At 49.0% G+C, this 25,682-nt stretch overlaps 7 protein-coding genes across 7 annotated transcripts; 2 read left to right on the forward strand and 5 right to left on the reverse strand.

Moving 5' to 3' along the window:
• Positions 1-750: 750 nt before the first annotated feature.
• On the reverse strand, positions 751-1,745 carry F4807DRAFT_386907 (acyl-CoA N-acyltransferase). The gene is made up of 2 exons (XM_047995847.1): positions 1,261-1,745; positions 751-1,210 (listed from the first exon to the last, which is right to left on the reverse strand). Exons 1-2 carry the CDS (start codon positions 1,664-1,666, stop codon positions 891-893), a joined length of 726 nt encoding a protein of 241 aa, XP_047856583.1. The 5' UTR covers positions 1,667-1,745; the 3' UTR covers positions 751-890.
• Positions 1,746-2,641: 896 nt separating this feature from the next.
• Positions 2,642-9,945, reverse strand: F4807DRAFT_386938 (uncharacterized protein). The gene is made up of 4 exons (XM_047995848.1): positions 9,940-9,945; positions 8,958-9,664; positions 3,120-8,895; positions 2,642-3,051 (listed from the first exon to the last, which is right to left on the reverse strand). Exons 2-4 carry the CDS (start codon positions 9,432-9,434, stop codon positions 2,924-2,926), a joined length of 6,381 nt encoding a protein of 2,126 aa, XP_047856584.1. The 5' UTR covers positions 9,435-9,664; positions 9,940-9,945; the 3' UTR covers positions 2,642-2,923.
• A 1,497-nt stretch (positions 9,946-11,442) lies between these two features.
• Positions 11,443-13,562, forward strand: F4807DRAFT_417442 (uncharacterized protein). The gene is made up of 3 exons (XM_047997237.1): positions 11,443-11,636; positions 11,756-11,803; positions 11,855-13,562. Exon 3 carries the CDS (start codon positions 12,100-12,102, stop codon positions 13,141-13,143), a length of 1,044 nt encoding a protein of 347 aa, XP_047856585.1. The 5' UTR covers positions 11,443-11,636; positions 11,756-11,803; positions 11,855-12,099; the 3' UTR covers positions 13,144-13,562.
• Positions 13,563-15,063: 1,501 nt separating this feature from the next.
• On the reverse strand, positions 15,064-15,973 carry F4807DRAFT_450663 (uncharacterized protein; the record flags this gene model as incomplete). The annotated part of the gene is made up of 3 exons (XM_048000151.1): positions 15,064-15,607; positions 15,664-15,876; positions 15,942-15,973. 3 exons carry the CDS (start codon positions 15,971-15,973, stop codon positions 15,064-15,066), a joined length of 789 nt encoding a protein of 262 aa, XP_047856586.1.
• A 415-nt stretch (positions 15,974-16,388) lies between these two features.
• On the forward strand, positions 16,389-18,770 carry F4807DRAFT_417450 (hexose carrier protein). Its single transcript, XM_047997238.1, has 2 exons — positions 16,389-18,579; positions 18,640-18,770. The coding sequence occupies exon 1, from the start codon at positions 16,887-16,889 to the stop codon at positions 18,363-18,365; it is 1,479 nt and encodes a 492-aa protein (XP_047856587.1). The 5' UTR covers positions 16,389-16,886; the 3' UTR covers positions 18,366-18,579; positions 18,640-18,770.
• Positions 18,771-19,004: 234 nt separating this feature from the next.
• On the reverse strand, positions 19,005-20,931 carry F4807DRAFT_450665 (monooxygenase; the record flags this gene model as incomplete). Its single annotated transcript, XM_048000152.1, has 5 exons — positions 19,005-19,518; positions 19,594-20,231; positions 20,288-20,377; positions 20,429-20,717; positions 20,780-20,931. 5 exons carry the CDS (start codon positions 20,929-20,931, stop codon positions 19,005-19,007), a joined length of 1,683 nt encoding a protein of 560 aa, XP_047856588.1.
• A 1,362-nt stretch (positions 20,932-22,293) lies between these two features.
• Positions 22,294-25,360, reverse strand: F4807DRAFT_387014 (fungal-specific transcription factor domain-containing protein). Its single transcript, XM_047995849.1, has 8 exons — positions 25,137-25,360; positions 24,999-25,081; positions 24,047-24,922; positions 23,794-23,993; positions 23,603-23,735; positions 23,313-23,534; positions 23,100-23,261; positions 22,294-23,040 (listed from the first exon to the last, which is right to left on the reverse strand). Exons 1-8 carry the CDS (start codon positions 25,209-25,211, stop codon positions 22,554-22,556), a joined length of 2,238 nt encoding a protein of 745 aa, XP_047856589.1. The 5' UTR covers positions 25,212-25,360; the 3' UTR covers positions 22,294-22,553.
• Positions 25,361-25,682: the final 322 nt, after the last annotated feature.

A 25,682-nucleotide genomic window follows, 5' to 3' on the forward strand; every position in this document is an offset into this window, starting at 1 on the left:
ACTATCACAAGGAAGATGATATTTAACAGTGCCATGTTCCAAAGGCCGAATAAGGAACACTTCTCAATATCCTCATACAGTCTAAAGCAAGAAGACTCTATATCCTCCAGCTTCCAAGCTAACTACCTATATAATGACCATGTTGGTCCTATTCTAGATACTAACAATGGGGTAATTCACACTAGCCCACATCAACTCATTCTCACTCGAAGAAGAGATCTCGTGGCTGTTGGTGGAATGGGTCGCCATCGTCATTTCAACCCTGGTTTGTTACCCCGCAAGATTCTCCATCTCCACGTTGGCTGCCGGTAATGGGATATAAATTAACAAAGAGCCCCATTTACGCTAGTTGGCAACTGGTTGGGATCGGATGGGGTTAACCTAAACAGATGGTATTTTGCGTTCTCTACTCCGCGTTAATTTGCCGTTCCTGACTGGCTACTCCGCAAATGTCTTATCGGCGCCCGAAATATATCCAGGCAATTCCTTACGCTGTCTTAGTTCTTCCATCTCGGTCTGTCGGGGTAGTTTTGTTGTTTCGGAACGCACAAACCGTGTTGACGGTAATGCTATCCTTGTTTGGCTACTTTCGCGAGACATTTCCGAAGTAGACAAGAGCTGGGTGCTAACTTTCATTTCACATGTTGGCGATCCAGACTTGGCAACTGTCCACTTTTTGGAGATAGGTAGTACTGAAAATTCGGTGTGAGAGGACAAGATGAAGTCTACAGCATACATACTAGTCGGCCTCGAAAGAATGCAGAGAATACAACTATAGCTGGGGAAGTTAACATTCGGTTATATCATGATAACTCTTGAGGTACTTCGATAAGTACCTTATGAAGAAGGGCTGAATCCGATTTCTCTTTGAAGAGCCAAGAGGGGTGCCGCTAATTCTGCTCCCATGGCTTGATGGTTTTCCCTTCCTCGTACTTCCCGCCAACAGGTCTCCACATGAGCCAAAAAGTAAAAGGTCCAACCTTTTCCTCCACATCTTTCCATTTCTCATCTGGATTATCCGTCTTCGGTATATTGATATTTTCCTCGACATAAACAAAGCCGTTTGCTTCGTACAGAGGTCTCCCGTATGGAGTCGAGTCTAGAAAGAAGTCATATCCTAATTCATCTGCTTTCTTCATACCCCAGTCCATGAACTGTTGCCCAACGCCTCTGCGCCGGTAATCCGGGTGTGTGAAGATGATGAACAGATCTTGCCCCTTAGCATGGCTAGTAAATCGTCAGTGGGAAGAAGATACTTACAGACATGTGGCCTCTGCGCCGCTCGACTTCTAGGGGCTGAGTGGTTCTGAAGGGCCTTCTCAACGAACCGGCGCGAGCCGTCATCCGGGAACCAAGTCACCGGTACCGTTGCGGGGTTCGCGAACGGGTTCTCGTTATGAATATTCCAAAGAGCGCCACCGGCAATCTTGCCGGTATCGGTATCGACTACTTTCTGCCAGTGACTTGATGGATCGTGAGTATGCCAGAGCTTCAGACGAGTAGCGGCTTCTTCGATAGCATCTTCACGAGCTTTCTCCCCCGTTCCGTGAGTCGGGAAAAACACATGAAAAAATTTCTGGGGTGGATCTTCGTACGACTCGAAGAGACATCTGGCAATGGCCGGGAAATCGGTCTCTGCGTTAAATTCTTGGAGCTCTAGAGGCATTTTGGTAACCGGGGCAATAGGTAGGCCAGTAGTGGTCGGGCTTGTGAGGGATTAGTGGGATGCGTACGGGTATATAAACTAGCCTGCATAGTTAATTATTCAGGTACCTGGACGGATTTACTGTTGATTATTTAGATTAGAGTACAGGTGGTGTGCTACTAGGTACTCCCACTTCTTCGCATTGAGTTAGTAATCCAGGTTGGTAGAACAGCAGAATGGTCAAGTATGATTCGGTAATGCGACCGAACCATCGCATCGGGTTTCTTCTTGCGCTGTGTGTTAAGTTCTCTGGAGTTATTAATTATCTGAATTCCCCACGGGGTAATAAAGAACCGCATTATAGGTCTCAATATCACGTAGTTGATACATAAAGCCTACTCATCGTACTTTCGCATGTTGTTCGTGGGGTCTTTCATTCGGAAAGTACAAGACAGACTAATGCAGGCGGCGTAGCAAATGCTACCTTCCAGCACGTCTAGTTGGCGGACCTAATCTATTGCATGAGCGCAACTTGAGGAGGATTGTCACGTCTGTCAAACAGATGAGACATCGGTGTACGGACTGGTCACAATTCATTCGCGTCTATTTCAAGTTTACGACCACACATATGATAGGAAGCATTTTTATTTTACTATAGTCAATAAGAACAATCTCATTCAACAACTGTATCTGCCAGTGCTCTAACGAGAACATGTGACGATGCTTTCCCTTTGACCAAACCGCCCAAGAACATTCAAAAGCGTACTACTATGCAGCGCGAAACTCGGGTCACGTAAAGACCTTCCATCAGATGAAGTAACCGCACCTCCTATAGCTAAAGTCTCGTCTCCTGCAAGCAATTGTACTAACTCCTTGACTTCCTAAGGGTTCGCGAATCGCCTTGAATTCCCATATCCGAGTAGTTTTGTGGTTTGTGCAACGGTTTCCTTTTCTCCTAACTCCAGAATGATTCCGACAAAACATGGTTTCGGGTATGCTGGCACGGTTTCTAACGCAACGAATGCAATCGTAGCCCCCGGCCGTGGTAGATAGGTCCAGAATGAGGCCTTGCGAATAAAGGCGAATTAAATAAACGTGCAAAGAAAATGTATAATCGTAGGCGTCGTAAGAATCCATGACTGGTCTTCGTAGCGGAAAGAAGATTAGGAGGGGCGGTTCAAAAGTTTATATGGTATAGTGAGCGATAGACAAGAATAGGATGACACGAGAGGCTCAAACATGGAGCCGTCATAAGTTGCGATGTAGTAAGACAAGCCATTATGCGCGAGTTCGAGTCGTGCTCTTAGGTGTCGGTGTCGACGATCGTCCGGGATGCATGTGCGAGTGTGAATGGCTATTGGAGAGACGACTGCGTTTGTGATCTAGGAGGCTGACATCATGTTTGCCTGTCTTTATGTTAATACAAGTTATTTCTTGGGGGATTGGGATATAGTAGAAGACGGAGGAGCTTTACCATCACAACAAGCCCGAACGTTCTCCATCCTGTCAGCGTCCCTGTCCTGCTGCTCCATGATCTGTCTCACATCCTCGGCACTGTCTGGCACTTCACTGGCCTCGTAGATCGCGCTGTCTTGAGGAGTAAGATGAGATCGGCTTCTCAAGCTGCTAAAGGTGCTGTTTATCGAGCTCGATTTCCAGTAACCGCTCAATCTGCCCAAAGTGCCGGTGCGCGCGGTTTCTCTTTCGCGCGTAGGGGTCAGCGTTGGGATCCTCATAGATATGTCGACGTTAGGAGAGTTGTTAACAGTGGTCCTAGAGTGATAGGAGGATAAGGATGGCGGTGCTCGCGCTCGAGTCCCGTTCGCAGGCCTGCGGCCCAGTGAAGGGTTGAATTCGTCAACGTCTTCCTGGGTGATCTGGCCGGCCACATCCTCGGCATCCGCTTGATGCTCCTCGCCCGTCCGAAGCAATAGATAAGAAAGTGCGTTGTACCAAGTCTCATGTCGTTGGCCAGTCGTGCAGGTAAATTTGACTGTTCGCCCAGGAGAGACGATGATCAAACTCTTTCGGTGAAGCCCAGGCGGCATAGGATTGTCGTCGCCCACTATCCGTACAGCTTCGATCGGGACGCTCTTGGCCTTCAGTTCCGTTCGACCAGCATCCGATGGATCTCGCTCGCTCCAGTACAGGGTTCTGGTGTAGGGATGTACCCAGAAGTATCGCCTATGTCTGTTCTCGGACATCTCTCCGCGGCCAGTCTTGCGCGTGTATTTCCAGAGGTATTCGCCGATCATGGTTTGAGTAATGGCTTGGATCATGCGTGGATCAGTGTTTGGACCGAAAGCTGCGGCATCTATACCCATCTCGTTGCGCATGTTAAACCTAGTCTCGACCTCGGATGTGAACGACGACATGGATGATTGCCTGCTGGGGGCGGCCAACCTCGCTGAATGAGCATCCGCGTAACCTGGCGTTGAAGATCTGCCGGCTCGTGGTGTTGGGGTACCTCTGACTGATGACGCGGACATCGGGCGTCTAGTGCTTGGAGTCTCAGGTCGAGGAGTCGAGGGCTTGTAAGCCGATGCAGGTAACAACGGAGGTCCCATTGTTCCTTTTCCTCCACCAGCCGAGTTGGTGCGTGCAGCTTCGATTGCTTCCCTATGGTTCGGGGGCAGCGGTGGCATATTCGCCGCGGAGCCTCGAGCACTGGCCGAGCTGCCCGGTCGTCGCTGGGGAATCGCGTCAGGGGCGGAGACAGCGCTGCCTTCGCCTGCCCTTTGCTTCGCTCGTGCTTCGTCGAAAGGCGTTACCGTAACCTCACCACGAGCAGTCGTGATTGTAACAGAGTCTTCAGACGTGTGGCTTTGAGACAACAATTGATCCAGCCCATTCGAAGTAAGAGTAGTTTGCGCACCTTGGTCGGAGGTAGGAATTGTTGACTTGCGCGAAGGACGGACGTTTGTGTTTGTGGACATCTCCTTGAAAGGACGCTGTGATTCCGGAGTCTCTGGGCCGGGAGTAGCATTTGGCGACTGGCGAGTCTCGTCTTCGGCAATCTCTGGAGTGGCAGCCCTCTCGCCCTTTCGTCCGAGTAATCCGATCGCGGGTGTCTGCTGATGACGATCCTCCCGAGGGATGATGAATGCTTCTCGTCTGGGACTTCTGAGATCGCGCGCCTCAATTGGCTCGGTTTCGGTCGATGTCATTGGGGAGAAGCCAAGAGTAGGTGGTGCGACTGTTAGGGATTCCCGAAGAGCTTCGAGCTCCGCTGTGTGGTCCGCCATGAGTCTCTCTCTTTCCTCAGAGTAGTCCTTCTTGAGCGACTCCAGAACGTTGGCGTGCTCAGCCCTCAGAGCCTCTGCTACTCTAGCGAGAGCCTCTTCAAGCTCTCTAGAGTGTTCATTCTTCTGAGCTTCCAAGGCTGTAGACTGGCGGTCCTCTCCGTCCTGTAGAACCTTCTCCATGTCGCGGGAGTGAGCGTTCCTCAACTCAAGCAGAACCTTAGCATGTGCTTCTTCTTGCGCAACTCTGAGGCGTTCGATTTCTCGCTCCTTTTGCGATACCGCTTCTTGGGACTCTGCTTTGTGTGCATCTAGAACCTTTGCATGATGAGCGGTTAATGCAGTTATCTCGGCCGCCTTGGACTCGATATCCCGATTGAGATTTTGGACCTCTTGTGACTGGGAGTTGGTGAGTTCTTCTACAAGCTTAGCCTTGGCAGACTCATGCTCAGAGCTAAGATCCGCCAACTCCTTCAGGTGATTTTGTCGAAGCTCCTCGAGCTGTTGCGTATGAGATGCTACTAGGCTTGCCAGAGCCTGGGTCTTAGAGGATTCATGCTCTTGTCTTACGGCCTCCAATTCCCTGAGATGAGTAGATAACATGTCGTCCAACTCCTTCGATCTTAAAGCAGCATGCTCACTCTTGAGAGCCTCGATGTTCCGTTCGTGCGCGGCCTTGAGTGATTCCAGAGCTTGCGTCTGGGACGTTTCACTGTCACGCTTTTGAGCTTCTAAAACCTCTGCATGGGCGGCGTTGAGAGCTTCGATTTGTTTGGTATGGGCAGCATCGCCCTCGCTCTGTGAAGACTCAATCTGTTTGTCAATGGCCGCCTTGAAAGCTTCCAGCTCCTGAGCACGAGTAGCAGCGTGTTGACTATTCAGCGCGTCGATCTCTTGTGCATGGGCTTCCTTCAGTGCCGCCAGCTCCTTCGCTAATGTTGCCTGGCTGTCGGCCTTGACGGAGTCAATTTGCTTGCTATGAGATGCAATAAGCGCTGCAATCTCGGCGGCATGCAGAGCATCGTTCTCCTTCTTTAGGTCTTCCAAGTGTTTGGCGTGAGCTGCCCTGATCGAATCCAATTCTGTCGCATGCGCTGCAACTAAAGTACTCTTGACCTCCTCAATCTGCTTCGAGTGAGTCGCCTTCAACGCCTCGAGTTCCTGCGAATGAGATTCGTCGGACTGCTGTCTCGCCTTGCCAAGTTGTTCGGCATAATCAGCTTGAAGGGCTTGAACTTGTTGAGCATGGGCATTGAACAATTCGGTCTTCAATTGGTCAACCTGGCCAGAGTGGGCAGCAACCAGAGCAGCGATTTCAGCGGCATGACGACTTTCGCTATCGTTCTTTACATTGCTTATCTCGTCCGCATGTCTCATCTTGAGACTCTCCAACTCACTGGCATGCGTAGCCTTAATCTCAGACTCTCGCATCGCGATTTGCTCCGCATGAGAAGTCTTGAGTGCCTCCAACTCCGCTTCGTGCGCAGCGTTGCTGTCTAGCTCTTTCTGCGACGCCTGTTCGGCGAGTGAAGCCTTCAGAGCATCCAATTCTTGAGCGTGCAACGCTTGGCTTTCAGCAGCTGCCTTCGCAGCTTGGGAAGCATAACTTGAACGAAGCTCTTCGACCTCCCGTGCGTGAACAGCGCGGGTTTCGTCAAGAGACTTGTTGCTCTCCTCTACGTGACTCAATCTGAGCGACTCTAACTCCTTGGCGTGAGTCGCGTTGGCTTCAGCAATAACCTTGCTGATCTCTTCGGCATGAGCTGACTTGAGCATCTCGAGCTCCTGTGCATAGGCGGCTTGGGCATCAGAAACAGCCTTGGCAATGTCATCGGTATGGCTCGATTTCAAGTTCTCTAACTCTCGCGCATGGGCGGCCTGAACCTCGCTGATGGACCTGTTGACTTCATCGGCATGGCTCGACTTCAGCGTTGCAATTTCTTGCGTATGAGCCCAGTTGGCATCAGCTTGCGCCTTGTTAAGTTGCTCTGCGTGTTGGCTCTTGAGCTCCTCCACAGCAGCAGCATAGGCAGCCGCCTTTTCATCGCTGAATTCCTTCAGCGCTCTTTCGTGCTGCGCTTGAAGTGCTGCAAAGTCGGCTGCGTGCGCGTCCGATCTAGGGAGAGACTCAATATTTTGTGCAGAATCCACGCCCATATCCTTCTTCGGCGGCGATGTGGGAGGCGAAGGAAACTTGGCAAGCTTTGCATCCAGGTCATGAGCGACAGAGCCATATGACGATGTGGAAAACCGACTTGCGGCAGTATCCAAAGACATAGGTCTATTATTAAGGTCATCGGTCATCGTGCCATTATCAACCATAATTACCTTGGGTAGCGGGGGAACTGGCGGTGGAGGTGATGGTGACATGGTCCGGCCCCTATAGGATCTCCTGCTAGGTGTCGCTGACAGAGTCGAGTCATTATCACTATTGAAATCGCCCAATTCGGCTGCCAGACTTTGGATGCGCTGTTGCGGGGTGCCTGCCGTACTGCTTGTAACGCTTGGAGGACTACTCGGGAACGCGGGCTCTTCGCTGGGCTGTCTTGATCGGCGGAGAGCGCCACGGCCCACACGCAGCGGGAACTTCGGCTGCAAAGGCGGTAGCTTCGTTGGTGTTCGGTTGTTCTGATCGAACGGATAGTCTTCATCATCCTCGGTAGATGCCGTGCTATGCAGAGAGCCGCTACGGTTCAAGCCAATGAAACTTGGCTGTCTGTTCCTCGGCGTGCGACGCTTAGAAGGACTCTCCGTCTCGGTTAGAGCATCTTCGTCATCATCGCTGTCGCTTGAAAACTCTTCGGCGCCCGTATGGAAGTCGTCTGTCTCAGTTGAAGGCTCGTGTGCAGTTTCGAACGCGGCATCACTCGTCTCGTTGGCAGTTTCAAATTGTTCGCAGGGCTCTTCCGCTACGGACTGGAACTTGCTGGATCCCCGCGAGGCTAAGGAAGAACGAGTCGGACTGGTGGAATCGGGTTGATCTTCCCAGTTCGAGTCCTCGGAAAAGACCTCGCTTCGAACAGTTCTCGGACCTCCCAGCAATCGCAGTGGCTTCTTGAACTCCCTAGACTCGGTCTTTCGCGCACGTTTGTTCTGAACGATAGGATCATGTCGTAATTTCTCCAGCTCGTCACGAGCATCCTGGAGCATGCGCTTCAGTTCGAGTTTCTCAGTCTTCTCTCGGTGGACATTATTTCTAAGGCCCTGGATCGTGCGCTGAGCGTGTCCTAGAGAGGTCTTGAGAGTTTCCGATTCAAGCATGGAATGTCGCGGTGTTCCTTTTACCGGCGAAGGAGGAGGCGAATGCTCGGGAGTCGTCTTGTCATGAGCAGTCTCGAAACCTTCGTCGGCCATGCCAAGAATCGACTCGCGTTCAATAATCCTCGCTCTCTGAGAAGCAGACACAGCCTTGGCGAGTTCTTGATTCTGGCCAGTTAAATCATCAATCTTTTTACGGAGAGCAGTGCGTTCAGACTCTGCGATGACTATGTTTCGTTTCGCGGTGCCGAGTTCTATGTCGTGGTGTTTCATCGACGTGGCATGTTCTTCACTAAGCTTGGAGTGGCTCATCTTCACCTCGTCTAATTCTCTCTGGATGAATGTTTTCTCGGCCTGGAGCATGTTGAGAGCTTGGTTCAACTTCTTCTCGCGATCTTGTGCCTCTCTTTCTTTCGCCATGAGGTCATGGACCTGAGTTTCAAGGCTCCAATTCTCATCCTTGTACCGATGCTCGCTCTCATCCAAATTCTTGACTCGCTGTTGGAAACCCTCGGCTTCATATTCAAGCTTGGACTTCTCATTCTTGATCTCCTTTAGTTCTTCTTCCTTTTCAGCAAGAAGGCCCTGCAAGTTGCGAACTTGAGCAATCAAAGATTGGCTTATTTCCGCAGCGAACTCGATGTCGTGGATTCGGTTTGCCGGCTGGTTGCGAAGTTTTCGGTTGGGGACACTGAATTTGGTCGGAGATCCCGTTGCTTGGGCCTCGAATTTGGATGGACTGACGGAACGCTGTACGAGAATACAATTAGCGCACTGAACTCCATATCAATAAAATGTCTCGGGAAGCTCACCCTTCCACCTTTGCCTTCGGGAACAAAGGGAGATCCAGCAGAAACCTCATTGCTAGGGACTCTTTGCTTGGGTAAGAATGCACGTGCGCTCTCTCTAGCAACATCGTTGTAGTCTTTCTCAATCTCAGCTAATTTTTGACGGAGATCATCAGATAATTCCTCTTCTGCCTGCAGTTTCTCCACCTCTCTTAATCTATCACTTAACTCCTTGCGTTGTTGAACTAACGCGGTGCCTAACTTGCCGGCTTCTTCCATTCTTCGATCCGTCTCGGCAAGATGGGCCTCTAATGCCTTTTTCGCTTGTATTTGTGATGCATTGGGTCCGAGAGCGAAAATCTGTGAATCAAAATTGGAGAATCTGTGATGGCTGGAACTAGGGGGAGACGCGACCGCCACGAAAGGATCATGGTGAGGGTCGATGGCAGGCACGGGCGAGGAGGTCCTGGAAGGCCTCTCGCGAGCACCGTAGAAAGCCATCGTGGTCGCTGCTAGTTACACAGAACCAAGGAGAATGTGATTTCCCCTTGGATTATCGTTGCGGCATGCAGGTTAATAAAGACGCGAAGGTCGTTGAGTCGCGGATGGAAGGCGCTGCGCAGTAATTAAAAGGGAAAAATGAGATGATCTGACCAGGGATTTTTGACGTGGCTGGAGCTAGTCAGCGATACCCCTGGGCTAATATGGGCTAATAGCCAAAGAGAAAAGGCCTAATTGACGGTTAGGGATCGAGTGGTAAAAGACAAGCCCAGCATGCAAAGCAACACACCAATGAACACGTGAATGGTGGTGTGGATTAGACAATGCCCGATACACGTTGGCTCAACGTTGACGTCGGATGAGTTGGATGATGGCAAATAATAGGGGAAAAATTGCAGGGCGAACAACTAATGGGGGCCGGGTTTCTTTTGCTAGGCAGTGCAGTACGTGCAGCACAGCGTGCAGCGTGTTGCTGTCAAGGGGAGTTGGACGTGATGCGACGTACCTTCGGAGAATGACGTTTCTCGGTCGTCAATCGAAGTCTCAGCTGAATTCAAATGTCCCGAATATCAGATGCACTGGAATTCTCAGGCGCCTAGAGGCCGAGCTAAAGATTTGCGAGAAATCCGATGTTGACTGGTGCAATTCCAGCTGCAAGGACGCGTGCGCAAAAAAGATCGGGTGAAAGCCTGACAGGTTTTGGCAGATTGGCAGATTGTGACAGGTTCAAGGTTTCAATGTTGAGATTATGAATTGTACGGTACGGTACAAGGTAACAAGGTACAGTGCGCGGTCGAAGAGAATTGTTGCTGTTATGGAACGGTGCAACGCGAAAATAAAAAAGGGAACAACGGAGCTAAACAATTCCAAGGTCCAAGGTTGTAGCACGAGAGATACGCGACTTAGGCGACCGAAAAAAGAATTAGTACGGATTTAAGCTTCAACCGAAAAGTACAAAGGTACTGGTAACCACTGCCGTAGCTATTTGCTATAGCAAAAGCAAATGGTTACATGGACTCTTGAATTGAAGAATCGAATCGGCGCATCGACGGGAGACGAATTGAGATGGATGTTCGGATTGTCGCAATTGTTGTTTTGTTGAAAGCGTCAAAATTAGGGACTGGCAGAAAGAAAAGTACGTGAGTATTACCAATTAGACAAACAAATCCCCTTCAGGAAACAAATAGGTAGAAACCGAGTTGCCGCGATCTATCCAGTGATTTTGTCTTGAATTTTTATTTTTCTTGTAAAAAAAAAGATAGAGGAAAGAGGAAACAAAAAGAGGACGTATAGAGAGGAAAGTGTGGAAGAGTGAACGGCGGGGTGAGTCAGCGAATGGCGGGTTAAGTGATCAAACGAGTGTACTGGTTAATAAATGCAGGTATTTTGCATGGCAACTAGATGTTGGAAGTACCTAGTAGGTATGCGGTTGACCGACGGCCGCGTATGAAACGACGCGTCCTGTCCTGCTTAAGAAGAAACAATGAGCCCGACGGGAATCTGAGATCCTGAGAATTTGGAGACCCGGCCGTGTGGGAAATCCGTCAGATAGCAAAATCTGCCGAATTCCTGAACTGGCTGGAACTGTCTCACAAATAATAGGAATGGGATCAGACGGGAAAAGGGATACGGAAGAAACAAGAGAGAGGGGGAGGATAGGGATAAGGGTAAAAAAGGACGGAAGAGATGTTGACAATGTCGAAGACAGCAGGACGGTAAATCTGTATTAAACAATTGCAACACCGCGCATGGAGGTTTGCGGTGACGAAGTGTGGGTGCAGACTGAGCTACGTCAAGGATGGTTTTTGCGTATTGGGTTCGTCCCAGGCCTTCCTAGCAACTAGGTAGGGATCATGTAATATCCCGAAGACGGTGCGCAAAGTCTAACCTACGCGTATTGGCACGTGGTCCGCCACTAGCTTTTACGTGAGAAGGTACAGTGCGGCCGACACTTATAAGCAGACATCGATAAGTCAATAATACCTGAATATTATTGACCCTGATTCACCTTAGACATATAAACCTACCCACTCACTATTTAAAGAAATAAGACATCTGCATGTATGCATTTTACCTCCCTTCATCGTTGGAAGTTTCTTATTTTCTGGAGCTACGAGATTGATACAGATTTGCAAAAGCAAGTAAGCGATACGATGAAGCTTATTACGAAAACAGCGTTTGTTTACTTCACAAGCAAAGGCGGTAAGCCATTGGACCACAAGAAATGCACATCAATGTTACCTCAGTACGCGCTGTTACGCATAAACCCAATTTTAGAGCTGAGGGGTTCCCTGTTTCCCTGCTGATTTAACTCCCGCTAGGCGAGACAGGCGAGACAACTAGAAGGCTGAGGATTGAAAGAACAATAATTGGGTGCACCATGGTCGCACTGTACCGATCCCGAAGCTAATACAAATAAGGTCTAGCAGATGCAAAGACGCCAACCAATGAAATCCCGTTTGCTATTCTTCAGCGCCAAATATCTAGGTTCCTTAGTAATATATCACTTATGCAATATAATTTCTAGAACTTTTCCATTGGCAACATTTCGATGTTCCAAGCTTCATGACGCAAACTTATTTCGCCGATATTATTCACCCTTGACTTAACAAAGGGCATCCAACCCGGAAAGGAATTAATTAAACATCCCATCTGTTCCCACACGATGGCAGATGAAAATAGTTCCAACGGCCCAGCAGCATCCGATGCTCCCATCGCCCCAGTCGCCATCTTCAAGAAACGAGGCGCAAAGGGGAAGGCGAATATCAGAAAACGACCAGCAACGCCGCCGCCAGCTAATAGCGACAGCGACGATGACTACACTTCATCCGAAGACGAAGCAGGCCAACGAGTAAAGCGGCGCAAGAAGAACACGGCAGTGGTGACGGCTTCATCTAAGAACAACATAACACACGCCGACCAAAATCTCGGCGCCACTGTATTCGAAGCCGACCGCAGCGTTCCTATCACAAGCACAAATGATGCTACAAAGCAGACGAATTGGTTCGACGAAGACGCGAACCTCTTAGGCAAGACGCGACCCCTCCCCAAGTCCAAAGACGCGGGAGGAGCTCCGGCACAACCAGACGGGACCTACAAAGGTCTGGCCAACCAGACCAAGTTCATACAGAGAAATCCGGACGCGCCCAACCGGACAGTAGGTCCCATAAAAGCAGCCACCAACATCCGAACCATCACAGTCACCGACTTCGCGCCCGACGTGTGCAAAGACTACAAGCAGACCGGCTTCTGCGGTTTCGGAGACAACTGCAAGTTCCTGCACGCCCGCGAGGACTACAAGCAAGGCTGGCAGCTGGACAGGGAGTGGGAGAACGTGACCAAAGGGAAGAAGAACATAGGCGGGAAGGCGGTAGCCGGCCGCGGCGCCAACGCCGACGACGACGGCTTCGACGCGACCGAGGAGGCTTTGCTGGAGAAGATCCCGTTCGCGTGTATTATATGCAAGGGCCCGTACAAGGAACCCATCGTGACGAGGTGCCAGCACTACTTCTGCCTGCCGTGCGCGCTGCAGAGGTATAGGAAGGATCCCAGTTGCGCCAACTGCGGCGCGGGTACGGGAGGCGTGTTTAATACTGCGAAGACATTGAGCAAGTTGTTGGAGAAGAAGAAAGACCGCCAAGCGAAAAAGCGGCAGAAGGCTATTGAGGCAGGAGAGGAAGTACCTGAGGAAGATGAGCTCGGACAGTGAAGACCCGGATCCTGATTACATGTGCAATCAGGATGGTACCGACTATGGTCTGAACTACTCAACGCTAGGGCACGCCAGAATGTCAAAGCCATCGTATCTAAGTTTGAAAGATTTGACTACCTCTAGCTTCCGCGCCAATGACTTGCCACTTATTCCTCCCTACTAAGCTCAAGTCAGATCTTGACCACTCAGGCCAGGTAGCTAATAGGGGCATAGTTCAACGGGTGGCATCGCTAGATATAGATATGTGGATTAATAGTAACCACTAGAAGCATGAGCATGTGCAGTCACAGGAACTGATCTACTATATAAGTTTGGAACATTTTCACTCGCGTTTATTGATGTGAAACCTACGACTCTTCGCGCGAAGTCTATAAGTTTATTCCTATCCCTTACTTCGAGGGTCTTAATCACGTCCCAGCCCAAACGCTAAAGTCAGTCTATCTAGAATTGATCCGGTACACATCTATCCGTCGGCTCTCAAGTTTGAATTTAGAGAGAATTTAGAGAGAAGACCACATGAGTCTCTGTGTGCTACATCTAGATCGGCATTAAATATTCTTGTGTTTCTGAGCACTCAGTAGACATCAATCAACAATTTGTATCCTCTTCCCCTCAATTTTCCCGTAATACTCATCTACGCAGTACTTAAATATCTAATTATCTCATTATCATGAAGTCAATCTGGGAAAAGGGGATGAGTATTATTTATGATCCTCTGTCGTATCTAAATTCTTGCCATTGAGCAATAATCGTTTACATTATTCACACTTAATCGATAGGCTTCCAATATACCTAGGTAGATAATCTGCACTCGAGCTAGAAGTCATCTATACATGACATAACAAGTTATATTGCAATATGATTGTCATGGTTATAGCGACCACCGCAGGTTCGGTCTTCAAGGATTACTTAGGATAATTATGACCGTCTTAATTCTTGGAAGTCTGACCATGACTCTAGTAATATTCCATGTAAGGTCGAGTATCCATGGTAGAGAGGCAAATAAGAGATCCGTCGCCGTTAACTGCATTGGGGGCTCGGAGTGAAGGTTTACATAGATTCTACTCCAGAGCCGCCAGTATAATAAAACGATCTATTGAGCTGCTGTAAAAGCAGTTGACTGCGTGGATCCTTGTATAATTATCCTTATCTCTGGTGTGAGGCAATAAATAAGCCACAGTCTTAAGAGGATGTGACAGGCAGTGTGGCTTAGGTCTAGACTCGGCGTCTTTGATTGGCTCTACCTCAAAATTAGGATTCCCTTACAAGAGCCCGCGATGACCTCATCCACTCCGAATCCTCTGTTACAGACCGATCAACTCCCTTAGTTTCTTTATGTGCTCAATTCTCTTCTAATACTGATCGTTTTCAGTCTTGAAATACTCCCTTTATTAGTTGGATTCTATGATGTTGCCTTGACTGTACGGCCTCTGTCGCAGATCGGATGACAGTGACTTCGCTGATCTAATCAATATGAAGGAGCCGCCCGATAACCTGGTTCTCTAAATACCTACTAGCATTCGATTAAAAATTGCGAGACCATTCAGCCTACTAAGCAAACAAGGAGAAATTAAGTAAGCCATATGCGGTAGTAGGTGAATTATCATCCGTTCAGGACGAAAGTCTCGTCCTGCAAACTGGTCTTGGCACCCTCCCCCTTTTTCCATTAAAGCATCAACGGGCTGTCGCTGGGTAGGAGTTGTCAAAGGATGAAAAAAAAAAAAAATTTTCGGTAAAATGACACGAGTACTTTATATGATTGGATAAGACATGAAACACACCGTGGTCGTGGAAACATCAGGTATAGTTCTACTTTTCTCTAGCTACCTACCTCTCGTAGCACCTATCATAAGATCACTAAAGGGGTTACTCTCAGGTAGATACCTACTATCACCAATGATTAATGGGTATTCGTATTCATTGGTAATAAACAGTTGAAGCACCATCCACAATAAGGTTCTGCCCCGAAACATACTCCGCCATATCGCTGATGAAGAAGACGACCGGCTTTGCAATATCCTGCGGTACCCCTAGCCTTCCAAGTGGTACCCTAGATTCCATCCATTCCCTCTTCGACCCCACGAGATCTCCTTTATTCATGCCTGTCTCGACGGTGCCAGGGCTTACGGCATTGAACCGTATGCCATGACGACCCATCGCGACTGCGCAGCTGACGGTCATACCCAAAACTGCGGCCTTAGTGGCCGAGTAATGGGCTAGTTGTGCAGAGCCTACGGTTGCGCAAACCGAGGCAATGGAGACGATAGAGCCTCCTTTACCTTGGCGGATCATCTGTCGGACGACAGCTTGGGTTATCCCGAAGGTGCCATGATAATTGACGGCCATATGCTTCTCGGCTTGGTCTTTGGTCACCGCGTCGAAATCTGTAAACTGACAGATACCGGCGTTGTTGACAAGACCATTGACTTCCCCAAATGCCGACACGGCCGCATCAACAAGGCTAGCAAGGTCAGGATTTCGCCTACAATGCATGGCAGTTAGGGGTAAGATGCCTACCGTTTCCCGGCTCCATCGTCTGTGATATTTGTAGCAATATCGATCGCTCTCACCTCTTTAGATCCCTTTTCGAATGCTTCAATGTCTTTTTTGAGATCGAATATGTCTAATTTCGCTTGTGCGTCTCCGATGTGGTGCAGGACGAGTTTTGCACCATGACGGGCACATTCGATCGCGGTAGCTCGCCCTATCCCGGTACTACAGCCTGTAATGCTAATCGAATTAGCATAAGTACTGGAGGAGGCTTGATAGGAGAAAGCTGAGGGACGTTTTCTTACATAACGACTTTCCCATCGAGAAGGCGGGCCATGTGGAAGATTGGTAATCAGAAAATAGATCTATGATTGATGACGGATCACGAGCTCAGGTTTACCACAAGGAGAAAGTTACCACAAGGAGAAAATCGGCAACGTCTCTTTCGTATTTCATGCCTAAGAACAGTAATTCTTGTGGGGAAGATCTACTGGACATCGTGTCGACGTTTATTCAATGTTGTGTCGGAAACCAGATGCCGAATCCAGCAGTTTCCCCAACGCCAATCATATCATGGTTATGCGAAGAACTCTTGTTTCGTCGATGTCACTACGGCGATGTCACTATTAGGAGACCTACAATATCTGGATAGGCAGATAGAAATAAGATCTCAAAAGCCCTCAGTAGAATTGACCTGGTTCTCAGGTCTATCAGAAATTAAATCAGATGTATTGACTAATACTGCTCTTATAGCCATCCTTCGCATCCAAGGTGACAAAACTTGCAACCCCTTTTCACGAAAGGGGGGTTTTTATAAATTGTCTATAATGATTTATGTAGGTAGAACTTTGAGAACCCTTAGAGGCATGTAAAAGAGTCCATGTTATCAGTGGGCCTCTAAGGGTAGATGTTATCATGTTATGCACATACATTCTGTGGGACCTTGCTTTCACCCCATATTCTGACCCCAGACCCCAGATTCTGGCTCCAGATTTACCCCAGACCTTAACCCCAGTTTGACCGCATTAGGTAGCTAGCATACACATGTTTGATATCTGAGTCCTTGAAGCTGCGGAATCCATTTTCCTGGTGTCGATGCCAGGTCTCCGTTGTAGTGATTAGGGAATATCTCACCAGTAATTTGATCGTGTCATTGTTAGGTATAAATATCAATGTATTTATTTGATAATCCACAGATCGACACCTTTATCTGATAATATACCTACATATGTGTTTTGTGATTTAACATCATGTGGCTCGAGAAAACTGAAGGCAACGCCTTAATAAGGTGGATCACCTTTTGCTCGGGGTGTGGCTTTGCGCTGTTCGGGTACGATCAGGGAGTATTCGGCGGTCTGCTCGGCAACGAATCATTCATTCGTGTATTCGACAACCCTGATGCTATCCTTCAAGGCCACATCACAGCTACCTTCGACCTTGGGTGTTTTATAACCGCCATGCTCACTATGTGGTGGGGGAACAAAATTGGCAGTCGACGAAACATCTTATTTGGCTGTATCATCCTCATCGTGGGCGCGATCCTGCAGTCAGCAGCGTACAGCGTGGCTCAGTTGATCCTCGGGCGATTAATTGCTGGCTTCGGTAATGGCATGATTACAGCATCAATCCCGGTCTGGCAATCGGAAACGACACCTGCTGGGTATCGTGGGCGGATCATGGTCCTTCAGTTGGTAGTGAATCAAGTTGGGAATGTTATGTCCCAGTGGATCAACTACGGAATGACCTTCATTGCTGGAAGTGAAGCCTCCTGGCGATTCCCTCTTGCCTTCCAATGCTTTTTCGCAATCTTAGTCATAATCCCCATCCCATGGCTCCCGGATTCGCCACGTTGGCTTGTAATCAAGGATCGAAATGAAGAAGCTTACGAGATCATGCGAAGACTGGCTGGGCCCCAATCAGAACAAGAGACTCGGGAGTCATTCCAAGAGATTCAACAAAGCGTCCGCCATGAGATGTCGCTAGGCAAGATCACCGTCAGGAGCCTTTTCACCAATGACAGCATACAAACCACCCGTCGTCTGATTCTTGGAGCCGGCACGCAATTAATGCAGCAATGGTCTGGCATCAACGCCGTCTTATACTACTTTCCGGTAGTATTTGCCTCTATCGGCCTAAGCCGCAATCTTTCTCTTATTCTCGCGGCATGCAACGCCATGAACCTCATGTTTTCCGCTTGTGTTGGTGCCTTGTACATTGACACTTTCGGAAGGAAGCGGCTCATGGCTTTGGGCGCTGCTGGACAGTCATTGTGCTTTGTTTTCGTTACCGTTGGCCTTGCCATGGGTGGAAATCAGTGGGATATTGTGGCGATTTCGTTTATCTTCGGCTACATTACGGTGTTCGGCTTGTCGTGGATTGCTGTCCCTTGGATGTATCCAGCCGAAGTTAACACACAGCGTATGCGTATCGCCGGCTCTGGCGTTGCCACGGCGGCGAACTGGATTAATAACTACGTCGTTGTTCTCATCACGCCTGTCGGAACGGCGAATCTGGGGTGGAGGTACTATATCATCTTCGCCGTTTTGAACGCTGTTTTTGTACCTGTGGTATTGATGTTTTATCTGGAAACCGCAAATTTGAGTCTGGAAGAGATCGATACCAGATTCGAACAGAAGTTCTCGAAAGTTGTCGACGACGATCACCATGATATCGAAAAATCTAGTAGTAAGGAAGCGGCCGCCGAGCACGTTAGTGTATGCAACGTGTAGTAGCACCGAGTTGGACTATCGGCTGGATAGATACCTGCCTAGGTAGTAGGTAACTATCTACCTACTTAACCATATTTCTGGTTGAGGGAGGGCGTTGTTCCGTTGTGACACGCAGGTTCGAATGTCACCACAAGTTCCTATGTGCCTAGGTAGACATAAACAATACCATCGTTGTATTAACGGTTATTCTCTTAACTTGCGTATTGTGACATTCCTATAGAGCATCGACTATCTTTAGCAGACATAGGGACGCTTTCTCAGTACATTTACTTACGTAGGGGTTATGAAGGTGTAAGCCGATAATAGCTGGAGATCTTATGTACTGTGCAGGGACGATTGTCTTAGCGGCTGGTTAGCTTGGAGTATGGCGCTTGTCCACCAAGATTTAGTGAAGGACCTGGACTTTAGTTGGAGGATAATACAGTATGAATTACGTACCTACATTCCCCCCTTTTTTTACCCTCGGCAAGGATCTAATAATGATGCATGACTGATATGGTTGATTGAAATAGAAACGCGGTAGCGAATGACAGAGAAGTGATATCAGTTCCTATATAGGTGTTTTATTTCTCACATGCTTGATGGCCAATTTTATTATGCACAGGAAATTGCCCCCTTTCAATTCGCTCCGCTCATATCTCAGACATGCTTCCATGAAGTCAAGTTTCTAGTGAAGTTCTTCACCACATCAGTCGTTCCCGGAAAGTTTCCAGTGTTTAGGGTCCGCGAAAATAGGGGTCTTAATCCGACAGCCAGCAAGGCAAGGACCAGAGTCTTCGTGAAGAGAGACGAGGTGTGCACTCTGCGCAGCAACGAATTGATGAACCAGAAATGGCTACCGCCCGACATATTGAAATTCTTCCATTTAGGGAAGTAGGTAGCTGCCCAAAACGATGCGGCGGTATCAGGCCAGGAGGCGGCGTTACGCCCGAATTCGCTTAGATACCAGTTAGAGCAGTTGCCCTGGAACACGCTGTTCCGGAGCCGTGCTTGGATCACGTTAGAGGTGCGGTTTTCGACGTTTTCTTGGACCTCGATGACTCTGGCCCGCTTGTCGATCAGGGGTGCGAAGAGCGCCTTGGCTGCGTAATCGACCTGTACCTCGCAGGCGAAAAGAGCGGAGTTGTTCGCAGGAAAGGTGTTGGGGCCAAAACTGCCGAGTGACGCTCATTAGCTGCTGATTCTCTTCGGAAGACAGGAGAGAAATAACATAAATGGGATAACCCACATGATAGCCATGTTCGGAAAATTATGGACGAATGTTCCAAGATACGCCTGTGCGCCTCGAGACTCCTTCCATTGCTGATCGAGGGTTTTACCATCGACGCCGATGATCTCCATCGGAGTCAGGAACTGTGACACCTTGAATCCGGTGGCTAGGACGATGATGTCGAACTTGTCAAACTTGCCGCTCAAGCTGACTATGCCGTCTTCGGTGATCCTTTCAATACCTTCGGGGACAAGTTCGACTGTGGGCTTGTGCAAACACTCCAGGTATTGTGGATCCGCAATTCGGCGCTTACATCCTAATTCAAACTTGGGCGGGAGTATCTCGTGGTATTTCTTGGGCGCTGTCTTGTAGATATACTGCCGAGCTTCCTCCTCCTTCTGGAGTCGAGCTTTGATTCCCTTTGGTGTCGGCCGGTATATGTACGATTCAAAATCGATCTCGAGGAATGTCAAAAGACGACGAAGTTGAATAATAAAGGGTATGTAGCGGAAAGCCATCTTCTCCCCCTCAGTGAAAATGTGATTTGGTCTGTCATGATACCACTGGGGGCTTCGAGCATACTGCTTGACGAGTGATACGTGATCCGCCACAGAGGGAACGACTTGTGCAGCGCTACACCCATTTCCGATAACAGCCTGAGATATTTAGAACAACGAGCTTCAACTTCAGGTATTTATAAGGGGGAGTTTACCATTCTCTTTCCTTCGTACTTCACCGAATGATCCCATCGGGCCGTATGAAACATAGGTCCCTTGAAGTCCTCCATGCCTTCGAAATGGACCTATACGTTGTTAGTCTCTAAGCGTTTCATATAGACGAAAGGACAACTAACATCTCTGGGAAACGAGATTCCACCGACAGCGGATACGAAAATATTAGCACGTCGGACGAACTCTATGCCCGTTTTCAGGTCCTTGAGCCGTACTTCCCACTCATCGCGGTCCTTGTTCCATCTAGCACCGACACACTCGATTGAGGTTTGGATGAATTGTCGTAGGTCGAATTTATCGACCGTATCTTCGATGTACTGTAGAATCTCCGCTTGTTCGCAAAGCTCTCGGGACCAATTGGGGTTTAGGTTGAAACTGAAGGAATATAGGTGCGAGGGAACATCGCATCCGCTGCACGCTGTGAGTACCCCTGTGAAAGTGGGGATCGTGGGGGATGTTTCTAAGTAACTGACCAGCCTGGGTAATTATTCAACCTCCACGTTCCACCCACACCATCGAGCTTCTCGTAGATTGTGAAGTTCTCATACCCTAATGTGTGCTTAAGCTTATGAGCCATGGCGATGCCCGAGGGTCCCGCCCCGATGATGATTGCGACAGGGTCCATCTTCGCATATGATATAGGCGTTTTTGCGGGGGAATAATCTGCTCCTCACGGTATACTTTGTAGTCTCAGTAAAGATGTGAGCTCACCTCCTGCGAGTGAACATAAGACCAAGATATATAAGCCTATGTAGGAACACAAATTTGCGACTTCAATGCACGTCTGCTGTCTTTGAACCTTCAGCGGGCTTTAGAAATACATCCATTCTGAGCAGCTAGAATCCCATTTGCAGCTCCAACTGAATCTGTGTGGTTGGGATGCGGAGTCGGGAACCAGAACCCGGTGCGAAATTATGGTTGGTCGAGTCTTGAGTTGCAGGGCTCATCATCCGTTGACTGGTTTCGATCGTGAGAATCGGTTCGACAATATCGACGTAACATTATTCAAAAATGCAAATATAGGAAAATGTTACTCAAAATTGTCACTGCAGTTCATGTTGGGGTGCGTGTCGGCGATATTTGCCTTGTTCAGTGGTCCGCTTGGGCCACACGGTCGCATGTGGAATCGAAACCCGCTGGTTCATGTGAGGCTCAGGCTCAGGTGCTCTACGGCCCAGAGATCTGCGATCAATGAAGTCTAGCCTCGACCGCGACCCTTGTACCAGCCAACAAAGTCCCAAATATTAGATCTCCCGGGAACTGGAACCACCAAGCACTGGAGGGGTAGACTGGGGTCGGGGACACCACAGTATGCGGGTTTGATGTGCACTGCTACACATTTTACCATAACGGAGACCTCCAAGTACGGGAGCCGCGCTTTCACCGGGTCAAGAGGTAGCTGGGATTATCATTGTCGTTAGTCCGGGCGTAAGAGGACTCGTGGTGGGCATGCTATGTGAGGATTGTAAGGATTGACGTGAACAAAGCCGAGGCTAAGCTAGGAAATAATCGCCTTGGCAGAGGCGCCGCTGGGCTGCTCTGTGAGTCTTTAGCTAAGCTGCCGATTATGAGGAAATCGGTATGGCCGACGTAGCGTAGGGCTATCTGGACCTTGCAATGGAGAACAAGTTTGCTGACACGACCCATTGGAGATTCGCAAGGAGACGTCGATAGGCTGGCTTGGTACTCGAAAAGGAAGATACAACCGCGTTGGCTGGACAAAGTCATGGTAGCATGTTCCACATAATATCCGAGCTCACAACGCAGAGTCGTGTGTATGCGCGTCGATAAATGTTTTCAAGATTCGGATTCGCCCTAGTGGGTCTACATCTCTCGCATATCGGAGACCACATGCGCCGGAGGCAAGGCCCTACTCGTCGGCATGGGTGTGCCCATTTAAACGTTGCCTCTGTAAATCGCCGCTCTGCGGTGAAGTTTCTCTAATTGGCATTGGCGATGTGCCAATCGCTACCCGCGTAGGTTACAGACCATAAACGCGCTCAAGCTAGAAGCCACTCTGCTAGACGTTTGTATATTAATCACGCATATAACAAGCCCTCAACCAGCCACCCAGGACCTTGGCATGGTTACCAGGCCAGATGATGATGCTGAAGCCCTTGTCATCGAGGTAGTTATCGAAATTCAACTGTAATGGAATATTTTGATAGGCTATACGACGCGATATGTAGTAGTCGTAGTATCGTGTATATCACAAGGCGTCCGCTTAACAGAGCTGACCCTTTTGAATCACACACAATGCTCGGATATCCTCAATCTTTTGCTAGAAGGATTGATCGGGAACCATTCTCGAGGTTGTGGGCGCTTGGTTTGCATTCCCGAGACTAGGCTTGCCTGCCACATTCTCTTGACGGATAGAAGGATATCAAGTGTTCTTGCTGCGTTTTCAAACGAATTCCCAAGTTCTGCTAGCGCTTGACAGCACATATCTAATTGGGTAGACAGCTCGCGTTGACAGTCGAAATCCTTTTCAGACACGGTTGCGTAGAGGAGTATTAAGGCGGCGGTGAATGCTATATGTACAAGAAGCATGTTTGCTCTTTGGAGGGAATATTGCCGGTCAAAGGCGCGGATAAGATTCGCTATGTCGACGGCAGAGCGAAGACACATCTCACGCGCATGGCGAGGTCCCGAGCCGAAGAGAGGAGTCGGCTGGATATAATTTTTGGCTACCCATGGCCGGTGAAGGGTGATTATGAATAAGGCGTATTGCATACTGCTGAGAAGTCAAAGGTCTGAACTAGAGCGCACATAAATACCAAGGGAGTTACCTACTGCAACATGAGGACATGGGGGAGATAACTTGTCGTCTCTAAATTGTCCATGTCAATGGCTAGTTCTCTTGGCAGCTCGGCTTTCCATGCTAAAAGCCGTTCATAGGTATGCTGAGAGAATGTCACCAGTTCTACTTTGTTAGTAATATCTGCTTTAAAATACCTGGATATTTCATTAATTTCTACTATCTCGATTGGATTGGGGAGGGCTTACAGGCTTAGTTCCAAAGGAGACATAATCTCATACAATGCCTGCCACTTCTCCGATAGAACATGACTTGGATCGGGAAGAATAAGGCCTTTTGAATGGTCGCTATATGCACCATATGCCGTCCACAGAGTCGCCTTATGTCCTAATTGCGGGTACGTAGGCATTTCAACGCTGACAGTCTCGAGGGTATTGTGAAACGGCCGGCCGAGATATATTCCCCACATTCTATTATGTTTGATTATTAGTATTATGTTGAGATGGAGGTATCCGGAACAAAATGACCAAATACGTACCTGTCAGTGGCAATGAGACCCCAGAAAGTGACGCTTCGTGCCCGCGCTTCTTCTGCTGTCATAGTCCCATCCTGGACATATTGTTTCGTGTTTAGGTGAAGTCCTAGGTCAAAAGCAAGCCTTATTGCCATTCCTAAGGAGATGAGTTTAGCACTTTATCTACGAACAAGGGCTAGGATAGAATATCGTACCGCTAAGGAGCCAGCCGCGGGTATCTCTCGTAGCGGAAGCTTCGTGGATGCTTAGTACTGCGAGGCCCTGGATCGTAGCTATCCGCGGCGTGTCCAACTCCATATCTATAAGTGCCCTTGTCCGCTTGGCGAAGAACTCACTCAAAGAAAACGGCAATCCGGGATACCGGTTATTGTTGAATGCTGCCCCTACGGCGCACCTGCTCCAAGTCAGCTTAAAATATACTGCTGGCGCTGATAGCAAGCAGCTTACAAGGCGTTGACTAAGACTTCCGAGTAGAATGTATTCTCCCGCTTGTAAAGGACATAAGCATCTCGCGCTTTTTCAAACTCCCGCCTATCCACGACATACAGGCTGGGATTCTGCCAGGTAAAGTAGAGATCGGTCAGATGTCGAGTGAGCTCAACTGGCACCTTCTGACCGACACCGGCGTTCTCCAGTTTGGCCTGAATCTGTGGCTCCCGCGCCTGAGATGCTAGTGAATGCTTCATAGCGCGCCTTCCCTGCATGAAATGCATGTTAGAGGTTGCGCCGTAGAATCGGCGCTCGCCGGTATCTGTACTTAAGAGAGTTCCAAGCCGGGAGGAAAACTGACTCGTCACTTCGGGGCAGTCGTCATCATCCGACGAGTCTTCATCGTTAATCAAGGTCGGCGAGAGTGTGCCGTGGGAGATTGTAGGATGTGCCGCGGCGCGTTCAATAACCGTGTCGCTTCCCATGGGAGTAATGGGAGTGAAGCCGCCGAGGTCCAAGGCGGGATATGATGAATAGGCACCCACGTTCCAGACCCAGTCTTCGTCAATGGCGGAGTTGAATTGGAACAGAGTACTGCCAGGGATACTTGGCTGTTCCGTAGCATCCATACACGGATTCGCCACGATACACGGTTCAGGATCCGGGGGTGGCATGGGCATGGCTTGGTCCGGCGATTCAGAGCTCACAACTGCGATTGGCGACGGAGGAGTTAGAGGCTCTGGAGTAGGCGCATACATGTCCATGAGTGAGTCTATCATAGAAGCGTCATCTTCGTTGGGAATCTGCGGAAGCCCGATCCCATGCGAGACTAGAACGGCCTCGAGTTGTCTCAGCCGACGAGAGAAGGTCTCGATTGACTTCCGTAGTGAAATCCTAACGTGTAAAATGAGCCCTGTTTGGTGGGACGTATAAACGCGTGAAGACGGCGCTAGAGCATAGATTCACTCACTTTCGCCTGTCCGTCCTGGTGTTATACGCACACTGGCGTTTCTTGTCGGTGCACTGGCTGCACGATGGGCTTTTCCCGTCGCACTTGATGTTGAAGTCAGCCTAACAAACTCGATGGGGGAAAGTAGGTGCACCGTACTTTGATCTTGTCATCGCGGCAAGGGTTGCACGCGGTCGTGACGTGTCGACGACCAGATACGGAGGCGGCTCCCATCTTCAAACAGGAGGACAGACCGAAACACTGTTAAACTTGCTAACAATCTAGATGATGACGCACACCGGTGCAGCAATGGCTTTCGTAGATTTGAACGTCAACGATGCCGCCAGATGTGTGTCGTACATGTTACGGAGCGCGGCTGAGGATATAGATATTGGATACGGCGCAGGCTAGACTCCACCTTTTTAGGGCATGTTATACTCAATAGACATTGAACACCAGGCAACTCGACTAATTAACTAACACCCAACCTAACAAAAAGGCTGCATTGGAAAGCTTTAAAGCGAAATCAATTTATGGGGAAAATGTGGTGGTTTTTTCCAAGTTCCACAAAACAGGAAGACTTTCCCCAAACCCTTCCTTACGTAATTCGATCTTCACCTTCCGCGCACCGCGGGGTACTTTTCCCCACGGCCCAGTCAGCCAGCTTAGTACATTACCCCACATTTCCGACCGGTTTTTGCCGAG

The sequence above is a fragment of the Annulohypoxylon truncatum genome, assembly GCF_022578515.1.
Source record: "Annulohypoxylon truncatum strain CBS 140777 unplaced genomic scaffold F4807scaffold_8, whole genome shotgun sequence".
NCBI classification, from domain to species: Eukaryota; Fungi; Ascomycota; class Sordariomycetes; order Xylariales; family Hypoxylaceae; genus Annulohypoxylon; species Annulohypoxylon truncatum.